The following is a 21473-nucleotide window of genomic DNA, read 5'->3' as shown; positions in this document are numbered from 1 at the left end:
TGCTGTTGATATGTGAAAAGTATTTGCTTGTTAGCTGTGAAATATTTGAAATTGATTTAAACTTGAGTAAATTTGCTGGCCAAGCAGGAATTGGCATTCCTTCGCGCCCCTCTCTGGGTTCTCTGTTTGGCTATTTGCTAAATGTTGCCAATCCGATGTGAGTTTATTTTCGTACTGGGCAGGAAATATATTACCTACGAGTCGAGTAGTGAGCGGTACGAAGGTCAAATTCTTTTATTTTCAGAACGGGAAACTCATGTCGGGCTATCCTCTGCAGACGCTGTTTCCCCAGTCGCTATTGAGTGTTTTCTCCCAGTGCAGCACAGACGCGCTGCATGCAACACATGCAACACATGTGGGCTACACTGTAGCTAGGTAAAGGCCCAGAGTGTCCCCTGTTTCCAAATGATGTTCATGTTGCTGTGGATGATGATGATAATGATGCTGATGTTGATGTTGATGCTGATGTGCCCACATGTCAGACTGGGCGCGACAATACGCGACTGCTGCTGCAGCTACGGCGTGTCCCTCCGATACAGAATGACAACAATAGCTCACCAAATGTGCCTGGAAACAATATTTTCCCTTGTCTTGAACGGGTACGCCAAAACCGTTGCGCCGATCCGTTTTAAAAGGGGCACGAGCGACTGCCAGCCAGCGGGAGGGGCGGGGAAGACAACTATAAACATATATTGTATACGCTGTATACTTAGTTCGAGCGCGATTGTTTCTTTTTTTTTTTTTAATATATAACTTTATGAGCTTGGGTTTTACCCTAGAAATACGTCAAAACTACAATTGTTAGAGAAATAGAGCGTGTGAAAAGTGAAAATATTTGAATACCTTCATTTTATTTATAATGCCACTTTTTGTCATTATTTTTAATATTCTTAACGTATTATTATATAAAAATATGACAGGAATAATTGAATTAACAAATAGTTATGTATCATATATGTATGTATATTCCTGCCTCGCCTTCATTCGGTCAATAATGTCGCAATGTACAAAGAAAATCAATAAGAATGCTGTACGTAAGTTAGGGGCCATCCTTTTAGGCCCAAGAAAAATTCTCTCGGATGCCTAGCCACAAGACTCAAGTACAGTGCTCAGTACACTCATTGAGATTGTTTGGTTTAGTGTCAAGTATGTACTTTTGAATGTTCTTCTTTAAGGGAGCATAAGAGTTCTGTGGTCCCAGTCATATGTATATGTACCTTATAAGGTACAGGCTCTGGCTAAATGAAAAGTTTGCTCGTGTCAAAAGCATGCTAGCTTAGTACAGGGTAGCTCTTGGTCGTATTCACGCCTTGACGAATGTTTGTTTTTAATTTCTTTTAATTTTTGTTACCGCTGTGGAACAGATGTGGGCTGCATGAGGCAGCGGCACATTGAAAGCGTCTGTTTCTGTTTTAATTAAGCGAGAGTGAACATCAGAGAAAGATAGAGAGAGAGAGAGACCGGGAGAGTGAGTGGGACGCGCAGAGAGAAGAGAGAGTGAGAAAGAGTGCATCGACACGCATATGTGAAAAATTAAGGCTATCTGCTGAAAGCGAAAAGCGAAAAGGCACAAAAGATGCGGGAAGCAGCGCCGGCAACGCCGGCAGCGACGCCAGCGTCGGCAGCGATCAGCTAACAGAGCGACACTCGTATGCCCGGCGGGATAAATGCGGAATGAATGTACCCTGCGACAGCCACAAACATTGAATGGAATTGAATTGAACAGACCCGAAACAAACACAACAACAACAACTACAACCAAATAATATAACTGTAAAGGCAGAGCCCACTAAATTGAGTCGTTTGTCGCGCAGTCGTAGTCGCAGTCGCAGTCGCCGTCACCGCTGCTGTCGCCTTCGCAGTTGCCCTGAGTAGGACGCGAGCAGTAGTTGTTTATTATACTCATTCACGAAGTGAATTAGTATATTGGTTTTGTGCAATGTCCGTCTTGCTGTCCGTCCGTCTGTCCGTCCGTCCGTCCGTCCGTCTGTCCGTCTGTCCGTCTGTCCGTCTGTCCGTCTGTCCGTATGAACGCAGTTCATTTCGCCGCTATTGAAGCTAGAGACTTGAAATTTGGAACACATACTCGTGTATAACTCCGATTTATAAAGTGTTAAAATTTTCCCGATCCGCCCACTAGGGGCGTGGCAAATCGGAAAATGCATTTTCCGATATACCAGAAATCATGTTAGTTGAAGAGCTAGAAAGTTGAAATTTGGTATGTAGATCCGCGTTGACCCCCCAAGTCCAAAAAGCTATGGTGGATATATCTACGCCCATTGGGGGCGTGGCAAATCAGATAAAACTGTATCTCCTAAAGTTCTAAAGCTAGAACGTTGAAATTTCGCACGTGAGCTAATGCTATAATTCTATAATGACTGATTAAAAATTTGTATGTCTACGCCTAATAGGGGCGTGGCAAATCGGCCCTGAAGATATAGTGATTTTTCAAATTTGGCTATATTTTAGGCACTATTGATGCTAGAGACTTGAAATGTGGTATATATACGTGAGTTGACCTCCCAAGTCCAACAAGCTATAGTGGATATATGTCCGCCCAAAGGGGGCGTGGCAAACCGCAAAACTTTATATCTCCTACAGTTTAAGAGCTAGAAGCTTCAAATTTGGATAGTTGTGTTACTGGTAACCTCCTCTATCGATGCCCCAAAAATAATTGTCACGCCTCTTTGGGGGCGTGGCATATCGAAAAATACCCTGTAATTTTCACATTTTTTGAGCGTAAGCATTCAAATTTTGCATATATGTTACCGTTAGCTCTTTCTAAGAACTGGGCAAAAATGAGGTGTCTACGGCCATTAGGGGCGTGGCAATCGGCATTTGTAGTATCAAATTGCGACATTTATATGCTTGAGCTATCTATGTATGTACATGTATATACAAATAGGCTTAATAGGCATTGATAACACGGAGGAAACATTTTTATAAAATTTAAAAATAAAATTTAAATATTTAAAAAATATAAAAGAAACTAAAATAACAAAATATGCAATTTACAAAAAAGAGTTTTCCGCGGGATTTGAACTCGCACCCAAGTCATGTTTGTCAAAAGAACAAAAACAAATTGAACCGGCGCCTTTGCTGACAGCGCCACCACCTATTGTCGACGGCTGCAATTAAAATGAAATCCAAAAATAAGATTCTTTTTATGAGAGTAGCGGATGGTAAATTCAAGAACAAAGCAAAAACAAATCAGTCTCATTTCAACGCTAGAGTATGCATTTATGTGTACATACATACACACATACAAATGAGCGCGTGCATAAGAAACGCTGGAATGTTACATATGCGTGCAGACTTATGTACATACATATATGTACATGCATAAATGCGTACATATGTACATATATAATAATATTTAAGAAGAACAATTTAACAATTTTAAACTTATAAAATTTTTTAATTAGAAAAAAGAATAAAATAAGTATCTATTTTATAAAAAACAAAATATGTATGAAAAAAAATATACAACATTGAAGGGGCCTTGAACCTCCGCCGCTGTAACATAACTTGCGACGCCTCTATCGACCACGCTATCGTTTTGCTTGACAATCTGGTAGCTAAAATACAATAAACTAATAACAGAGCGTCATCTGACAAAACTACAATAACAGCTAGAAAATCCACAAAATCAATCGCAATTCTTAGAATGCTAAAAAGCGCGCTTTTGTAATGTAAGCAAACGCTTAAGAATCTGCAATAGGTGTGACCGAAAGCTATTAACGAAAATTACCATACATTTGTACTCAAAAAGTGCACGATCAATATAATAATTATCGATTACTCGATAAAAATTACCAAAAGCTACAATATAATCAAAAAGCATAATTGTTTTGTACTAAATTTTTTAAAGCCAAATTAAATTTGAAATAAGAATAAATGCCCCTTTGTAAACATAGCATCATGTATACGGACTGTGAATGAGTATTCCGCAGTCGGTAGCGCCCGACTGCAACGTTCTTACTTGTTTTTTTTTGTATTTGGTGTACATGTACTTATTTGCGTCTGAGCGTAGGAGCCGCAGCCTCTGTCTGGCCTCTGGCAGCGACCACGACGTACTACAAAAAAATCTTCTCTGCTGCATTTAGAACAGTTTTCGACCGGAGCTGCGGAAATTCACAACGAATCGCGCGCGCTAAAGATCGGAGAATCACGCAAAATATATACATATATATGTATATATATATTTATACATACATATATCGCACCCTCTCAACGCCATATAGACAAGTGCCACTGTTCTATGTTACGCTGTCTCTGTATCTACATCTGTGTATATGTAGCTGAACGTGTACGTGTGTGCTGTGCAAAAAATAGAACATTATCTAAATGAGCTACATGCAGCTGTAGCTGTATCTGTAGCTGTAGCTGCTGTTGCTGTACCGTGTACTTGTAGGTAATCAACGTCCCTCAGTTCCTGTGCCACATTCACATACATGCTCACATACATGTATTTATATGAAATTGGTATATAATATTTAAAAGCATGTGCCTCGCCTGTAGTTGACGAAACTCAGCATATTTTGTGGCATATGGAAAGAAACAAAAGGGAAAAACTATTTTGCATTTGCTGCGGGCTTCAAAAAGCCGTTCCATTTTAATGGAAGCCGTAAAAGTGCAGCATCGAATCTAACATTTTATTGTGCCCATACACACATACACATATACTTAGCTCGTAAAGCTATTTTAAAAGTAATCATTTATTATTTTTATTGGTTTGTTCGTTTTCAATACATATTTTATATAAGTACATATTTTGTAACTGCGTGGATTTTGCCAAGTGAGCTCATTTCTTGCTTTATTGGGCGTACAATTGGCATGGCACGCGCTGAAATAAAAGCTAGAGGAAGAGGGAGATCAACTCAGCGGAAGTGTTCGCGACATTTTAATTAAGCCTTGCCTTGCCAAAATTGAAATGGCTTTTAATCAGAGCTTGAGAGCATTCAGAAGAAATCTCAGTGAAATTAATTGGAAGAAAAATTAAATATGTTCGCAGAAGCATTCCAAATCTGAAGCGAAAAACATTTGAAATGTTTATAAACAGACAAAAGCATCAGTTTTTCGATTTCGTAAGAAAATCACGTTGTTTATTGCAAAAAAAAAGAAAGGGAAAAAACAAGTAAGAAGACTCTAGTCGAGACTGCTCGACTAGGAGATACCCTGAACCCTCTATTCTGCACTTCTTTTATGTACACACACCTACACATGCATCCACAAGCATGCATAAGCCCGCGCTCTGCTAACTGCGCAGTAAGCAGCGACTGCGCTTGGGCTGCGCTGCAGTGTGGGCAATACTATGAGAATTTAGTTGATGAATAACTTTTTTTGTAGACATGCAATCTTAATGATCTGGGCGTAATCATATGGTCAAAATGTGTGTACATTCCAAAGCGCAAGTCTCTAGTACTTGAAATACGTTTTTCAAATTGGGGGCGAAAGGGGCGTGGTATCAAAAATCTGTTGATTACAAAATGTTTGTATTCATCATACGTATATACACAGTAAATCTGAAGTCTCCACGTCTAATAGTACTCCAAAGAGGCTCAAAAAACAAAATCAATTTTTCGATTATTCTCGATAAAAAAGTTATCGGATGAGTTATCGAAAAAATAAAGCAAACTCGTACTGCGTATGGTATACACGAGTATGCACACAAAATTTCAGCTCTCTAGCTCTTATATCTTCTGAGATCTCGGCGTTCATACGGACGGACGGACGGACGGACAGACGGACAGGGCTACATCGACTCAGCTCGTCGTGCTGATCAAGAATATATATACTTTATAGAGTCTGCGATGATTCCTTCTGCCTGTTACATACTTTTTCACAAAAACATTATACCCTGATTTCCCATTTTCAATGGGTTCAGGGTATAAAAAGCAAATGAAAGAAAATTGAGGAAAAGCCAAATTTTATATACATATATGGGCTTTTTCATCCGGTGAGATATTCAATTCAAAATTTACGTGAAAAGTAGGAAATTCGCTTTTGCCCGGAACTTTTTCTGCTCTCGCTGCAGTTTGGTTTCCTCTCTCTGTTTTTTATCTCCTAGCATAAATGTCTCTCTGACCCTTCACAAATATAAGAATATTAAGGCCAAGTACTGCACTTGCTTGCGGTTTCTAGGGTGTTCTTCCTGTTCTCGACGACCCCTTTTGCCCTTACTCGTAACGGAAATGCGCATAAATCTAATCGTTTGCATTTCTTTCAGGTATTGCAGCTATTCCCATCTGTGATCTATGACTCGCACCACGCCCACCAGCTGGATCAGAGTGAGATGTCGCCGGCATGGCTGCCATAAATTCATCAACGGACTGAATAAATCAAACAGCGCCTGAGCGAGCGACAGTAATTAAGAGACCCATGAGTACATACACATGTCTATTTTGGGGAAGTGTATTTCCGATACATTGCAAGGTGATCATCGACAATCAGCATCCGATTCCGACTCGGATTTCTATTCCCGACTCTGACGAATAGCACTTCAAAGTCGCCGCATCTGAGCGCACACATGTTGCTGGCGATCAAATAAGGCCAGCAGCAACTGTTGTTATTTCCATCATAAATTAGAAAAAAAAACATCTAGACAGATCAGTGATCTCTCATCTGTGCGAGGGTGGCAAGAGAGACAGATAAACACAGAGAGTGCGAGAGTGAGAGTGAGCCATCTCTCAGCTAAAGTGGATTTCCGGTGAATACAGCAGCAACAAGAAGCATCAAGAGCAACACTCGGTACACAGAGTATATATATATATATATATATATATAGAGAGAGAGAGAGAGAGGGAGAGAGAGAGCAGAGGCAGTTGCTGGCGACGCGTTGCCAGCATTAGAAGCAGCCAAAGCATGTCCACCAGCCTGATCTGCCTGCTGCTGCTGTGTAGCTCGCTGGCGACGGCGCGGCGAGCGCCTGCAGCCAGCTCGCAGGAGTTGAGCAGGGACTACGATGTGCCGCAGGGCAACGTGACCAGCGACACGGTGCACACACAGAGCAACGCCAATGCAGAGGAGGACGAAGATGCGGATGAGGACGAGAAGGTGGGCACGACTGGCTCGATCACCGGCTCAGGTGCCAGCCCGGATGCCAAGCAGCAGTTCGCGCCGCGCTTCAAGAACCCCAAGAAGATGAGCACTGTTTACATTCGGCCCTCGGGCTCAACGCTCTCGCTGAGCTGCCAGGCCGTGGGCCATCCGGAGCCGAACATCACGTGGTACAGGAACGGCAGCGACGACCTGACGCGCACCTACGGCAACTACCGCAAGACCAAGTGGCACATCATCATGGAGGATCTGGTGCCCGAGGACTCGGATCAGTACACGTGCGTGGTGTGCAATGCCCTGGGATGTCTCACCCACGTGATGAACGTAATGGTCAAAGACCGGGTGAACCACAAGCCTATCCTGCTCAAGGGGCCCGCAAACCTCACGCTCCTGATCAACCAGAGCGGCCACATGGAGTGCAATTATCTGTCGGACCTGACTAGCCGCAAGGCCTGGCTTTTCCAGCCTTGTAAGAGCGTGAACGATTGCTCCAAGAACCGCACGGTCCTGACCGAGGACGTGGACCGGCTGGACTTCGTGAATGTGACGCAGGAGGAGGAGGGCTGGTACACCTGCGTCGAGAGCAATAGCCTGGGCCAGTCCATGAGTCATGCCTACTTGCGGGTAGTACGCAGCCTGCAGCTGCTAGAGGCGAACCTGGGCAGCGCGTTGGCCGACAACCACATGCTGGCCGTGTTCATCTCGGTGACCCTGATGCTGATCATAATTTGCATCATCTTCGTGGCCTATGCGGTGCGGAAGATGAAGCACGAGAAACTGCTCAAGCAGCGCATCGAGACGGTGCATCAGTGGACCAAGAAGGTGATCATCTACAAGCCGGCTAGCGGAGGCGACTCGAGTGGCTCCATGGACACCATGATAATGCCAGTGGTGCGAATTGAGAAGCAGCGCACCACCGTGCTCCAAAGCGGAAACGAGCCGGCGCCTTTCAACGAGTACGAGTTCCCATTGGACTCCAATTGGGAGCTACCGCGCAGCCAATTGGTACTGGGCGCAACGTTGGGGGAGGGCGCCTTCGGGCGCGTGGTAATGGCTGAGGTGAACAACGCTATAGTGGCCGTAAAGATGGTCAAGGAGGGCCACACGGATGACGACATCGCCAGCCTGGTGCGTGAAATGGAAGTCATGAAGATCATCGGCCGGCACATCAATATAATCAATCTGCTCGGCTGCTGCAGCCAGAACGGTCCGCTCTACGTGATCGTCGAGTACGCCCCGCACGGCAACTTGAAGGACTTCCTGTACAAGAACCGGCCCCTGAGCAAGGAGCAGTTGGAGAGCGGACAGCCTGTACCGCTTCCGCCCCAGCATGTGATCACCGAGAAGGATCTGGTCAAGTTTGCCCATCAGATAGCTCGGGGCATGGACTACCTGGCATCGCGTCGGTGCATTCATCGCGATCTGGCGGCGCGCAACGTGCTGGTTAGCGACGACTACGTGCTCAAGATTGCGGACTTCGGACTGGCGCGGGACATACAGAGCACGGACTACTACCGAAAGAACACCAACGGACGCCTGCCCATCAAGTGGATGGCTCCCGAGTCACTGCAGGAGAAGTTCTACGACTCGCAAAGCGACGTCTGGTCGTACGGTATTCTGCTGTGGGAGATCATGACATTCGGCGCCCAGCCGTACCCGGCCATCATGTCCGCCGAGGAGCTTTACAGCTACCTGATGTCGGGACAGCGCATGGAGAAGCCGGCGAAGTGCTCGATGAACATTTATATCCTGATGCGGCAGTGCTGGCACTTCGATGCCAGTGCCCGGCCGCCCTTCACGGAGATCGTCGAGTACATGGATAAGCTGCTGCAAACCAAGGAGGACTACCTCGACTTGGATGTGGCCAATTTGGAGACACCGCCTTCGACCAGCGATGAAGAGGAGGAGGGAGAGGACGCTTCCGACATGGAGCAATCGCGTTACCACTACTAGGCGCGAGCTAACGTCTACTGAGCGATCCATCGACCGAGTGATTCACATAACTGTATATACTGAGCTCTTAAGGGGCTACCTAATGATAAGTCTGTAGAATTTTACTGCACCAAAGGCGTAAACCAAAAAATATTATATCTGTATAGGTCATCAAAAAATATCTATATATATATATATATATATATATATATATATATATATATATATATATATGTATATATATTTTTTTTTAATAATGATGTAAGTTTGAATTGTGTAAATTTTCATCTTCAAGTTATCTAAAACTTGCTTGATTTAAGTCAGCGCATTTGCAGCAGTTTGTCACCTTCAATGCTGATCGAAATACTTTACCAACAAAAGGTTGCTACAAAGAGTTTAAATGTCGGAATAATTATATGTATGTAGCTAATAGGAAACTTGAATTCTGTCGTTTATCTGTAAGGTCTGTACTCAAAGGCTTGACTGTTCCATTGTAAATGTGGTGAATCCGAAATGTACAATTATTGAATTCAGTTCTGTATGGTTTGAGAGCTTGAGCGAGAGGCAAATTGAAATTAATTTTGCATTTAATATGTAACCATTAATTTAATTCAAAGGCTATTTTAATTCCCATAACACATTTCTAATGGAAAATCAACTCAATGAAGATGAACTTTTATATGTGTTATGCACAATTTACAGTGCAATGCGTAGTACGTATTGCCAAATTTAAGAATAGTGCTATAAATAGAGAGAGAATATAGAGAATAACCATAAATTCAATAGAGACTAGGCTGCAACTCATAAATAATTTATCTTATAATAATAAACATAAGTTAGCTTGTAGCCCATGGTTGTATTTGCGTATTTTTCTATTGTATTTATATCTGTACTGATTCTATGTAGTATTCACTTATTTAAGCTATAAGTTGAAGCGTATATTTATCATAAGCCATACAGCTTATAACATGCATGCTAGTGCCTTATATAAACAATAAATGTTGTATAAAATCAAACACCATTATATTTTATTCGAATTCAATTTGATGATCGATCAGTACAGCTCATGATGTTATTTATACATTCTGTTAGAGGTTATTTACTTATCTAAACAATATTGTGCGAATTGTGTATATACCTGATTAAATCTTCATAGTCAGATGTGGACAAAGGAATTAGCTGGAATATAGTAATTGTTGATCGCCTTAACAAGCTAGAAGCTAGTTTTATGAATTGTTCTACGGAACCAGTCCCCAATGGGCAATTGAACTAAAAAGTTCATTGCTTACTTAAGGGGTTCAATAGAACTAACGAAGGATTACCTTTCGATACGTTACCCCTCTAACGAATAACTGACCAAGACCAAGACCAACATCAAGATCGAGACCAAGACCAAACAAAAGCAAAGCCGACCAGATCATGACGTCTCAATTTGAAAATCTGTGTAAAAATGATAAAAACAACTACAAAACCTGTCGATTCGGGCCGCACGAGGCACGCGCGTCACTAAACGAAAAATGATGAATGGAACGGCGCGACTGTCCGAAGGGGAGCGCGGGTGGGTAGCAGGGGTGTGGCGCGACTTGAACCCTGGCTCTAAAGTAGCGGCGTCCGCGTTGGCGGCTCGTTTGTTGACGCGCCAAATGCCACAAGCAACGACGCGTCGTCGACGTCGACGTCGGCGCAGGCGCGGGCGCAGCCACTGGCGCAGGCACTGGCGATGCAATTAGACGATAATGCAAGCCAAGTCAAAGTAGAAAAAAGGTTATATATATGTATGTATATATTAAATAGGTTTTTGGTTTCATTTTGGGTGTACTTGCAATGAGTTCTGTCCCAGCCAGTGGCTGCGGGGCGTTTGTTGACCGCGTTGTTTGAGCGGCTGGCTGGGCTCCGTAAGCGGCGATTGCAACATTGCAAGATATGAATTCTGTGGCAATTTAAATTAAAATCTGCACACGCTGCAATATATAATAAAAAATTTAACATTTTGGTTTTGATTGGCATTTTCGTGAGCAATTAATCTTTTCTGAAAATTATAATAGAAGTTACTTTTATTAAAGTCTTCAAAATGATTTTGAATATAATAGCAGAATATCTTTTATCCACCACCAATCTCAAATATCTCAGATAGCGTATTACGCAGAGATACTGTTGACTATTCTTAAAGATTTCAAATTGCAGTTTGCAGCTAAATATGCATAGAAATTCAGTTGATATTCGAATTGTACATCTTTTGATGAAAGTAAACAGTATACTATATAATAAATGTAGTTGTTATTTCACTAATTCCAACTATGGCTGAAGAAATTCCCCAAACCGTATAAAACAGCTTTGAGGACGTATTTGTTGTTTGTGTGTTGTCTTTTCCATTGACCCATTGGACTTGCCGACAAATTTTCATCGCTTTCCAGCGCGATCATTAATTATGCGGCATTAGAAGGTAAACGGGCATCGGGGATCGTTAATCGCCAACGCAGTGGATATTTTTGATTATTAATCTCAATTTCCATTGTGTCCGTGGCACACGCTAAACTGCATTTTCGATAATTTATCAATTGGCTGGAAGGCCTTCAAGAAAACAGATATATTAAACAGACACAAAAAATAAAAAAAAAACTCTGTATAAAAAGTGTGGCATTAAAATTGTTTTGTCTGTGGTTTTAATTAGGGCTTGGTCGCTGCAGCGCTGTGGGCGTGACAGCGATGCGCATCTAATGATCGGAAGTTTGACACGTGTCTGGATGGATGCTGAGGCGTGGGCAGCATCGCTGACCACAGATCGCAGCAGCGGCAACAACAACAAAAGCAAAAGGCGTGGGCCGTGTACGAGCCCGCCCTAGCGTCCAATTATTGCGTGAATATGTTAATTGAAAAACTTTATTAATTGAGCCATGAAAATCATTTTCACCATGCCAGCAAACAGAGAGACAACCGCAAAGCCAGGCCAGGCCAGCTACCTCAGGAAGTTGACCAAATAGTCTGTGCGGGCATTTACCAACGTAATTCGAATCGATCGGCTGTCGAATGGTCGACCGGGCAGCCAGCTAGCCAGCTATGCAATATCTACTGGCTGCTGCTGCTGCTGCTGTCTTGAATGATCAATTAAATTTTTGTATTTTTGCCAAAGTCGGGTATTAATTTGCATGCGCTTTTTGTGTTGTTGATCGCTGCAGTGATCAAGCGACTGCTGCACTCAGGCACGGACACAGGCTCAGACACAGGCACAGGTTGCGCCAGCGATCAGTCCAGTTGCTGGCCTGTTCGCCTGTCTGGTTGTCGGGCTGTGCTCCATTTGAAAACCATTTTAAAAGACTACAAATTGCCTGTCCAATCCACCGATCGATGCCTGCACCGCACTGCCGACTGCCGTCTGCCAGTCAGTCAGTCAGTCAAGTGCCAGGCAAAATCGATTGCAGAGCTTCGATTTGACCTCGACTTGGCATGTGGACTTGTGTTTTTTTTTTTTTTTTTTTTTTTTTTTTTTTTTTTTTTTTTTTTAAAGGGGGCTCTATGACGCTCGTATTGAGTGCTACTCTTTCATTTTACAAATGGCTAAATTGTCTTGCAGACATTATGTTTATGTCGCAAGACTTTACTTTCGCATAAAGAAACACAACAAAAATGGGCGGGTGTCGAAAATGATAAAACGTGTTTGGCATTGCAGTGCTTGATGCATCCGTATGCATAAGTTCCTCGATGGGTTCAGAGAATCTTCTGGCCTCGCTGTATCGACGAGAGTCGTATTACTTGTTGCATTATAGAGCTATAGCGATAAATTATAAGCCCGTGCTGCTTGTATTGTAATACATATTTACAATTTCCAGTTTTTATATTTTGGAGCTTACGAGACTCGGTGCTATCGACTCCATTCGCCGTCCCAATTCAGAATATTTTCCCAAAACTAATTTATCCTTAATTTCGGTGCAGTGCATATACATTATATTTACCCTACACTCACATTTTTATACCCTGAACCTATGGAAAATGGACATAACTTGCAAAATAAAGCAAACAAATGTATCCAGAATATAAAAAAAAAAAGGCAACAACCGCGTGATATTTAAATAATGTTGCATTTGGCTTGCTCGTAAACTTGATCGTTGATTGCGAAAACTTCATCTTAATTCGGAGCAGAAGAAAATATTGAAACTAAAATATGGCATATGCAGCCAACGGATGAGTGGCAAAAGAACATTGAACATTAATTGAGCTCTACTGCAATAGTCTATCTTAAGAGCGCATCTCCAATAAATGATCGGAATGCTCAACTGCGGGATGCACCTTGAGATTAAATCTAAGCATACGAGAATAAGATTTCCTCACATTCCGCAATTTACTAAACAGCGACTGCATTCGTTCTTTTTGCACTCTCATATAATTATTATGGGCTCTAGTATTTGGGGTTTCAATGAACAAAGCTGTCATACAAACTTGCGTAAATGTATTTTATATTTGAAATTTATTGTATATTGTATTTGACAATGTAGGGGAAATAAGATGAGATATACCTGCATTGACATGAATTAATATTAAAACAAGTAAGACGGTACTAGGCGAGACTGCTCGACTAGGAGATACCCTGAACCCTTCAAGCTGATATTCTAATCATTTTGCATTTCTGTAACGCACACATACATACACATGCATCCACCCTCACGCGCCCGCGCTCTGCTAACTGCGCAGTAAGCAGCGCTGCGCTTGGGCTGCGCTGCAGTGTGGGTAATATTATGAGAATTTATTTGTTGAATACATTCTTTTGTAAACGGACAATCTAATTGAAACTATCAGGACGAAATCATAAGCGAACCCAAGATGACTATTGTGAATCTTACAATATTTAACTAACGATTTGGTAAGCTTAGGGAATGCTGTAGCTTAAAATTTTTGGCTAATAGCTTAGCAGATTTGTAGATCAAGATCTTTTCCATTTACGATCGATGCGTCTGTCAAATCTCAATCAACATGCGCGTCTCAATCAATAAATAAACAAAGAAGAAAAGAAAAGAAAAAAGATAGAAATTGATGTTTGCTTTTGTTCAAATTTGTTGTATATTTGCTTTGGAAATGAATCAGTTTACCTGTTGCTGGCACCTGTCCGAGTCACAGAAATAGTCTTCGGTATAAACCGTAGCAAAATATGAATTCGTGAGTGTATCTGAACTGCGAATGCTCACCGGAAGTGTTGATTCATAGGGCTGTTGCTGCATAAGATTTGCGTTTCTAATTAATTCGACGCAGCTTAGTGGAGAGTCAAGCCAGCTGGTCCAATGGGGCGTATGAGTAATTGTTAATCTTTGGCTTTGCGGTGCTCCAATGCGAATTTTACGTTAATAGCAAAGTCTTGCTGTTGCTCCTGGTGTTGTTGTTGTTGTTGTCGTTGTTATTGGCGTTGTTGCTGTTGCTGTTGTGGTTATTTTTCATTCATAAAACACAAAACACAGTTTCATAATCGAAACCTCAGCCAGAGAGAAAAACCGGTTCGAAGCTTTTGTGTTTTGTATACTTGTTTGAATGATCGAAAAAAAGATATTATTTTTTAAGTTTTTTTTAACGATTTTGTGCTCTTTACTACATGATCACTTGACTTGACTAACAAACTATGCAAATGCGGCAACACCGCGGCACGTGGGCGGCAGCTGCTGCAAATGAGAGATCGAAACGAGCAAAATTCGAGGTTTTTATGAATGAAACTGGCTTGAGGTGACAACGCGGCGGCCGGGGCGGGGAATTATTTTTCGTGGAGCGGATGTGCCTAATTAACAATGCTGATTACATTTTATACACCTATAGATCGGTTTATTAATCAGAATTATTTGGCTCTTAGCCGCGATTGATTCAAATGAGCGAAAGGCAAAAGTCGTTCGCCAACTGCCGATAAGCGAGTTTATGCCCATCATGATCTACGAGCATCCTCATGATGGTCCAGACTCCACCGACCGCATGTGTTACACCGAAAAAACCCGTGGCAATCAATTTACAGACTTAACTTGTTGTTAAGGTGCGCATCTGTCGGATTTGTGAAATCATTTCGCAGCAATGAAAGTAATTAAATTCCGACGCAATTCCCCATCAAAAAGTCTACCGAGACTCCGCTATGCGCTGCATTCCAAATGATGCCAATTAAATACTACATTTAATATCATATACCAAATTAATATATGACGGTAATCAGATTTCATTATATAGGTCTAGTGAATTGTCTTTTTGACTGGATACTTTACCTTAAAAGTTTCTGATTCGATTGTTTTTAATATATCGAACCTTATATAGCCAAATCATAAATAAATAAATAAATGGAATTGCAGTTCCAATCATTAATCAGAGTCAAACATTCTTTAAACTTGAAAGAAATTGAATTTAGTTGTATTCGAATTTATAATTATTTCTATTCAGATGAATCGCATCGTTTGCTCGCTCTGCAGCGCACTTGACATGGCTATGTAGTCCGATCGAGTTGAGCCCAAGCTCAGTTTAGGTATCATTTTCCAGCTGTGCCTTCAGCGCTTTGTAGTTGGCTCTGCCTTGGCTTTGCTGCTACTGTTAAACGCAGAATTTATGAACAATTTTTAAGAGAAGTCACGCGTTAAATGTACGACGCAAACTCACGCGACAGTCGAGCCGAGGTAAACGGTCTCTGCGAGGCGGGGGGATGCTGGCAATGGGATGCGGCAATTGGAGATGATTTCGTTAACGCGTTTTCTGCCTGGCTGGCTGGCTGCGCATGCCCTGAACATGCGACATGGGTTGGCCAGGCGGCCGCATTGGCCTTTTGTAATGCGCCATGTAATATATTTTATTAACAATAAAATGTTAAGTGCCACAAGGCGAGCAGGCAGCAGAAGGCAGCAGAAGTAGAACGAGGAGCAGCTGGCCAAATGGGCAAAACGGGATCGCTGCACGCTGCACGCTGCGCCGCAAGGATGGAGGCTACGGCTACTGTGTGTGTGCGCGTGATCTCCCCCTGCCCCACTGTGGGTCGCCTGTCCGCTGGTGGGGGTTATTGTGTGAAAAAGAAGATAAACTGCGTGCGCACATATAATCGCGCCATGAATCAAAATCACACCAGTTCGCTATATATAGATATCCGGCTCACCCAACAGCATCTCCAACAGCAGCTAACGAATGCCAAAAGCCTCTTTTCTCTCTCGCTCTCTTCTCTTTCCGCAACCCTTCCCTAACTTTCTTCCACCGTCTACCGTCTGTGTGCCACCTGTGTGCCACCCGTTTAACTATGCAAGTCCCTAGAAGCAAACCAGTTCTGTTAGCCTGCCACCATGGCCACATGCCGAATTCGGTGGCCGACTGCCACCCACAATTGGCCACAAATAGCAACCACAATTAACCGTACGATGCAAATCGAACAATGTCCATAAACAGCGCCAGAGAAGAAACGAGAATACAAGCTGCCCGCATTTCGAGCTAATTCCATTCGGGAAATTCCAGGGCCCCATGAAAAATTGTGGTGCAGCGCTGACAATGTCAAATTGTGCTGACCACTGTCAGCATCATCAGTGGGGCATTTATCTTGCGGGCCTGCACCCGCTACAGGGACTGGGTCTCTGGTACCCTAGGCAGAGATATGCCCAGTAGCAAAACAGCATCAGCAGCACCACCACCACCAGCAGCAGCAGCAACAGCAGCAGGTGAGTTGCTGGCAGGGACCACACAAATTTGCGACATTTCCAGCGCAGCATCATTTATCTATTTCGGATTTATCATTGATTAATCGCCAGCGGGCTGAGTCTCTGTGGATGCGTGTGACGCCAGTTGGCTGCCAGTCGATGCACTCAGAGAAAACATTATTAATCCTGGCTACACATCATCTATGGGGACCATCTATACTACGAAAGTATACTGTGCAAAAGAAATTTCTGAAATGTTCAGAAAAGTGTGTCGTGGCATTATTCTTTCACAAAAATGCTTTCTTGTTCAATATTCTAAGACCAAGCGTTATTTCTCACCTCTTCTGCAAAAGCCTTTATCGCGGTCGCGGGTTCTTGTTGATCGAAGTCATAGCGAAGGACATAACTAGCCCTCTCGCTCGCACTCAGCGACACCCGGGACCACGTTCAGCATCATATATAGTTGTCTCTACTGAACCAATAGATTAATATTATCGGATCAATCCCATAGTAACGATACGACATACATATGTATGCTCGAATTGTAGATTCCCTGTCTTCTTCTTATTATTCAATTATATTGAATTGACCGTCTTTGCTCTATCGATCCTATTTAATGCAAATGTTAGTGAATGATCAGTTAAACTAATATTATATATGAAAATACTATATATGAATATTTAAAAAAAAAACATGATTGGTTTTGCTTCTTATATCATGTTAGTTATCGGTGTTTTCTTATCCTGAGATTCCTTTCATTTCATTACGACAATTACCTGTTCAGCTGGGGATGTAGCTTATTTGCTTGAACCATGTTTGAGTTTTCTTCAGGTGTAGTTCAGTCAGCTCTCTAATCGGCGGCATATTTGCATATTCGCTTTATACAGTAAATGGGCCAGTCAATGATCGTTAAGCCGACTTGAGACCAGTTGCAGTCCAAACTGGGCTGGGCCGGGGCATTTGTGTTTGTCATTGGCTAGCTCAATTAGCAGCAGCAGATCGATGGACGCAGCACAGGTATGAGCGCACCTGTATGAGGCAGCAGCGACGAAGCAGAGGTCAATCTACTCCGCGAGAAGCACGTGTTGCTGCCACTGCTACTGCCGCTGCCGCAGCCGCTAATTGGATGCATCGGACACGGCCCGAGGGCCTGAGGTCCGGATCTTTGATTGTGACTTGTGCTTGTGACTAATCAGCGAGCGTTTGGCTACGCCACTGGAATTTGTAACACCTTGGCAAGAGGCTGCGCTTAATCCTGTCAAGCTGTTAAATTAATTTCTCTGCCCCTTTTTCGTGCATAACTCGTACAGCAAATAAGCCAAGAGGCCTCATCGCTGCCTGGCTAAAAACGTGACTCAGTTCAAAGGGCTGCGGCAATCAAAGTTATTAGCCTCAATCCAAAGCAGAGCTCAAAATAAAGTTCTTTATCATTCGGGCACATCTATCAGTCTATTCGAAAACGTATACGTTTCCATTTATAATATATATATTATTAATTAGTATTTTATATTATTTTCATTACGCTTCGGGAATGTGTTATATACATATATGTATTTTATATTGTACTTCATATTGTACAATCTGATGATATGTTCCAGATACATCAAAATATACTTACATACATAATTATCAGATACAACATTTTTCAAGATATTCTAGTTAACGCCGTAGTTCGATCTGATCATGTGATCTATTCTCTATAATGCACGCCATTCTCTTAATTTCGGTCTCCATATACCTAGATCAACAAATGCAGGTAAACAATTGGTTAATATTATATTTATTATGGCCCTATTCCATGTCAGACTGAAGTGAAGACTTTTGCTTTGCCATACAGAAACAATTGTTTTTTAAGAATTCCGTTGAAAATTTCAGCTGATGAAGGATTTATCTTTCCTTCCGTCTTGCTGTTCGTCCATGCAGCTAAGGATACGCAAAGCGATTAATCCTTACTGTTGGCTGTCGATATGATATTTTGAATATATATTAAAGTGTTAAAATGTGATGATTTTGGATTCCTGTATGTCTGTCGCATTAGGTTCTGTCACCCTGCAGTTCTTCGTTGTTTATGCTTCGGTCCGTGTCTAGCTTGCAGCTGGGGAAGTGGCGCACGATCGAGATGACAGTGGACTGAATTGCTATTTGCCTTTGTGGAGCCTGCAGCCTCTAAAGAGACTCGCACGCTTTGCGAATTGAATTCAGCTGGAGTCCGGCTAGACGAAGCGTTGCCTAACGGGCTGCCTGGCAGCGAGGCTGTGGCTGCTTGTATGTACAAAGTGTTATAATCCATCATCGTAATCAATGTGCCGGTGCTGCTGATAATTGTGCTGCTGGCTGGTTATTGGTGGCTGCTGGCTGGCTGCTTGTTGCTGGTTGCTGGTTGCTGGTTGCGCCACTGGCGAGCAGCGCACTTGGCCAAAAGCCAAATAACTGTAACTAATGGAAATTGTAACACTTTGGCAATGCTTTAAATGCTCGCCAGCTCCGTTCGGCCTCATGCAAAATGATTTTCTTTAAAGCGTGTTTATGACGCCTCGTCAGTCGTTCCGAAATTGATTAGGATTAGGCCAGCGGCTGCCACGACCAACAACAGCAGCAACAGCAACAACAACAGCAACGATTAACATGCACCGGTCAGTGCTCAAGTGGAGTTATTAGCTCTCCAGACGAAAGCTCCGAATTGGGCACGCATTCAAGCCAAATTATCGGCATTACATTTACACAAGAGGCGACGACTAATCACCGGCTACACTTTACAGCCCGATAAATGCGCCGATCCATCAAGATTGTCTGAATTGCCAGATTGTGGATTAAAAGTTGACAACTGCTCTTCAATTCATATAGATACTGAATCTGATATATAGGACAGCTTGAGGCAGATCCGGCAGAGTGCAGAAATTTCCACTTCGATTGACAGTGCCTCAAAAATACCGAAAAAAGAAAAGAGAGAGAATAAAGAGTTGTGGGCCCAACCAGACGAACACTGTCGAGAGAATGTTAATATACATACAACACTTTAGATGTGAATTAGATACATATGAGGCATTATAGTGCACACTTAGCAAATGACTTTGCATTTTAAGTTAGAGATGATGTCAGCAAGTACTTATGACTTCTCCATAAGTTTTAAATTATTTAACAATATATCTCAAGTTGGAATTCGGTTTCAATGGAACATACAAATTATTAATAGTTTTTTAGAATTAAAATTCAGTAATTTTTAATAATGACTTGGGCTCTAGAGTCTGCATGTGGATTTTTTTTTTCAATCCACATGCAGACTCTAGAGCCCAAGTCATTATGAATCATTAATATAGTGAGACTTCTTTCAAACAACTGCTCTTTCATGCAATACGAAAAGAGCTCGGCAGCCTATTTTGCCTCCATTAGAGTTGTTCTTCCGATTGCGCCCGCCGAGTCGAGTGCCGAATTGTGACTCGTGGAACATTCTCACGCAACTCAGCTGACCATAAGTGAGACATTAGGCGCAGTTGCAGTCAGTTGACCTTTGACTCTGGCCGTATTTGCGCAACGTCTGATGCCCGAGAGACAGAGTCGGACTGTCAGCCAGTTGGCAAAGTTGGCCGTTAAAGTCGTAACTCCGGCATCATTAAGACTAAAACATTTGGCCAGGCACGACCCAGCGCCTGATTAATTGCGCGCGGTGCAGAATTTGACTTTTTTGTTTCTCAAATTGCAAGGCAACGCTGACTAGAGTAATTACCATGCCATTTGCTTGGTCTGAGGCGGTCGGAGGAGGACGGCGGAGGCGCGCGAGGAGACTCTATTTCAAATTGCACTTAATATGGAATTTCAAGTTCAAATTCATAATGCACACACTCTTGCAGTGGCCGAAGAAATATTCATTTGATCTGGCCGTGCCGCCTCAATCACTTCCAGCTGCCATTCGTGCCTAAATGCGCTGTTTGCCATTGATGATGTCAGCCAGTGAATGGCCACGAATCTATGGCTGGCCAATTTGCTCGCAGTTTAACGAACTGCTGCATATTTGCAGCAATAATTCAAATTCGAAAACTTTGCATTTATACTCCGAATGCTTGAAAACTTTGCATTTGTACTCTAAATGTTGGCAACAAATAATTTGATTTGCTGTCCATAAGTTTATGAGAGATCTTCACATCGTTCAGAAAACATACGGACTCTATAATTTTATTCTCGAAAGTAAAAGAAGTATATTGGATTTGTGCAATGTTCGTCGGTCCCTCTGTCCGTATGAGAACTATGAATAAAGTGTAAACATTTTCTGATCGGCTCACCAGGGTAGTAATATCCCTCCCTAAACTCCCACTAGAATACTCCTACTCCTACTGGCATGCATTAGCAAAATACAAAGTAAAAATCAATATGGGTGGATACATATTGCAATACTATTGATATTGTATCGAATGCGGTTTCCTCCGTCGGCCCTGGCAGAAATAATAAACACGATTGGGGCTCTCTAACGTGTCAAACTTTTATTATCCCACATATTTATTTACACATATTTACGTGGGGAGCAGGTTGGGGAAGGGTCACTAATATCCCCATTCACAAATTTGTATGTATGTATGTATGTATGTATATATAATCGTCGTTAATACAAATGCTGTAATTAAAGCTTCAATATAGCTCTTAAAAATCCATTTAAAAACAAGTAAAAAAGCTCTATTCGAGACTGCTCGACTAGGAGATCTCTTGAACCCTTCGAGCAAATGAAGGCACACACATACACATACACATACACATACACATACACATACACATACACATACACATACACATACACATACACATACACATACACATACACATACACATACACATACACATACACATACACATACACATACACATACA

General features: G+C 42.3%; 1 protein-coding gene and 1 long non-coding RNA gene across 2 annotated transcripts in view; one reads left to right on the top strand and one right to left on the bottom strand.

Annotated features, from left to right (window-relative positions):
• LOC149092468 (uncharacterized) overlaps positions 1-12494 on the bottom strand; it is a 124795-nt gene extending 112301 nt beyond the window's left edge. Inside the window, exon 1 of the long non-coding RNA XR_016197675.1 lies at positions 12444-12494. This is a non-coding gene — a long non-coding RNA (uncharacterized LOC149092468). The remainder of the gene's footprint in view (positions 1-12443) is intronic.
• On the top strand, positions 6790-9187 carry htl (heartless). The gene has a single exon (XM_018099881.3). It carries the CDS (start codon positions 6865-6867, stop codon positions 9010-9012), a length of 2148 nt encoding a protein of 715 aa, XP_017955370.3. The 5' UTR covers positions 6790-6864; the 3' UTR covers positions 9013-9187.
• Positions 12495-21473: the final 8979 nt, after the last annotated feature.

Source organism: Drosophila navojoa, chromosome 2, assembly GCF_054131105.1.
Source record: "Drosophila navojoa isolate 15081-1374.11 chromosome 2, UAZ_NAV_1.0, whole genome shotgun sequence".
NCBI classification, from domain to species: Eukaryota; Metazoa; Arthropoda; class Insecta; order Diptera; family Drosophilidae; genus Drosophila; species Drosophila navojoa.
The sequence above is the reverse complement of the archived record's forward strand: the minus strand, read 5'-3'. Positions and strand labels throughout refer to the sequence as shown.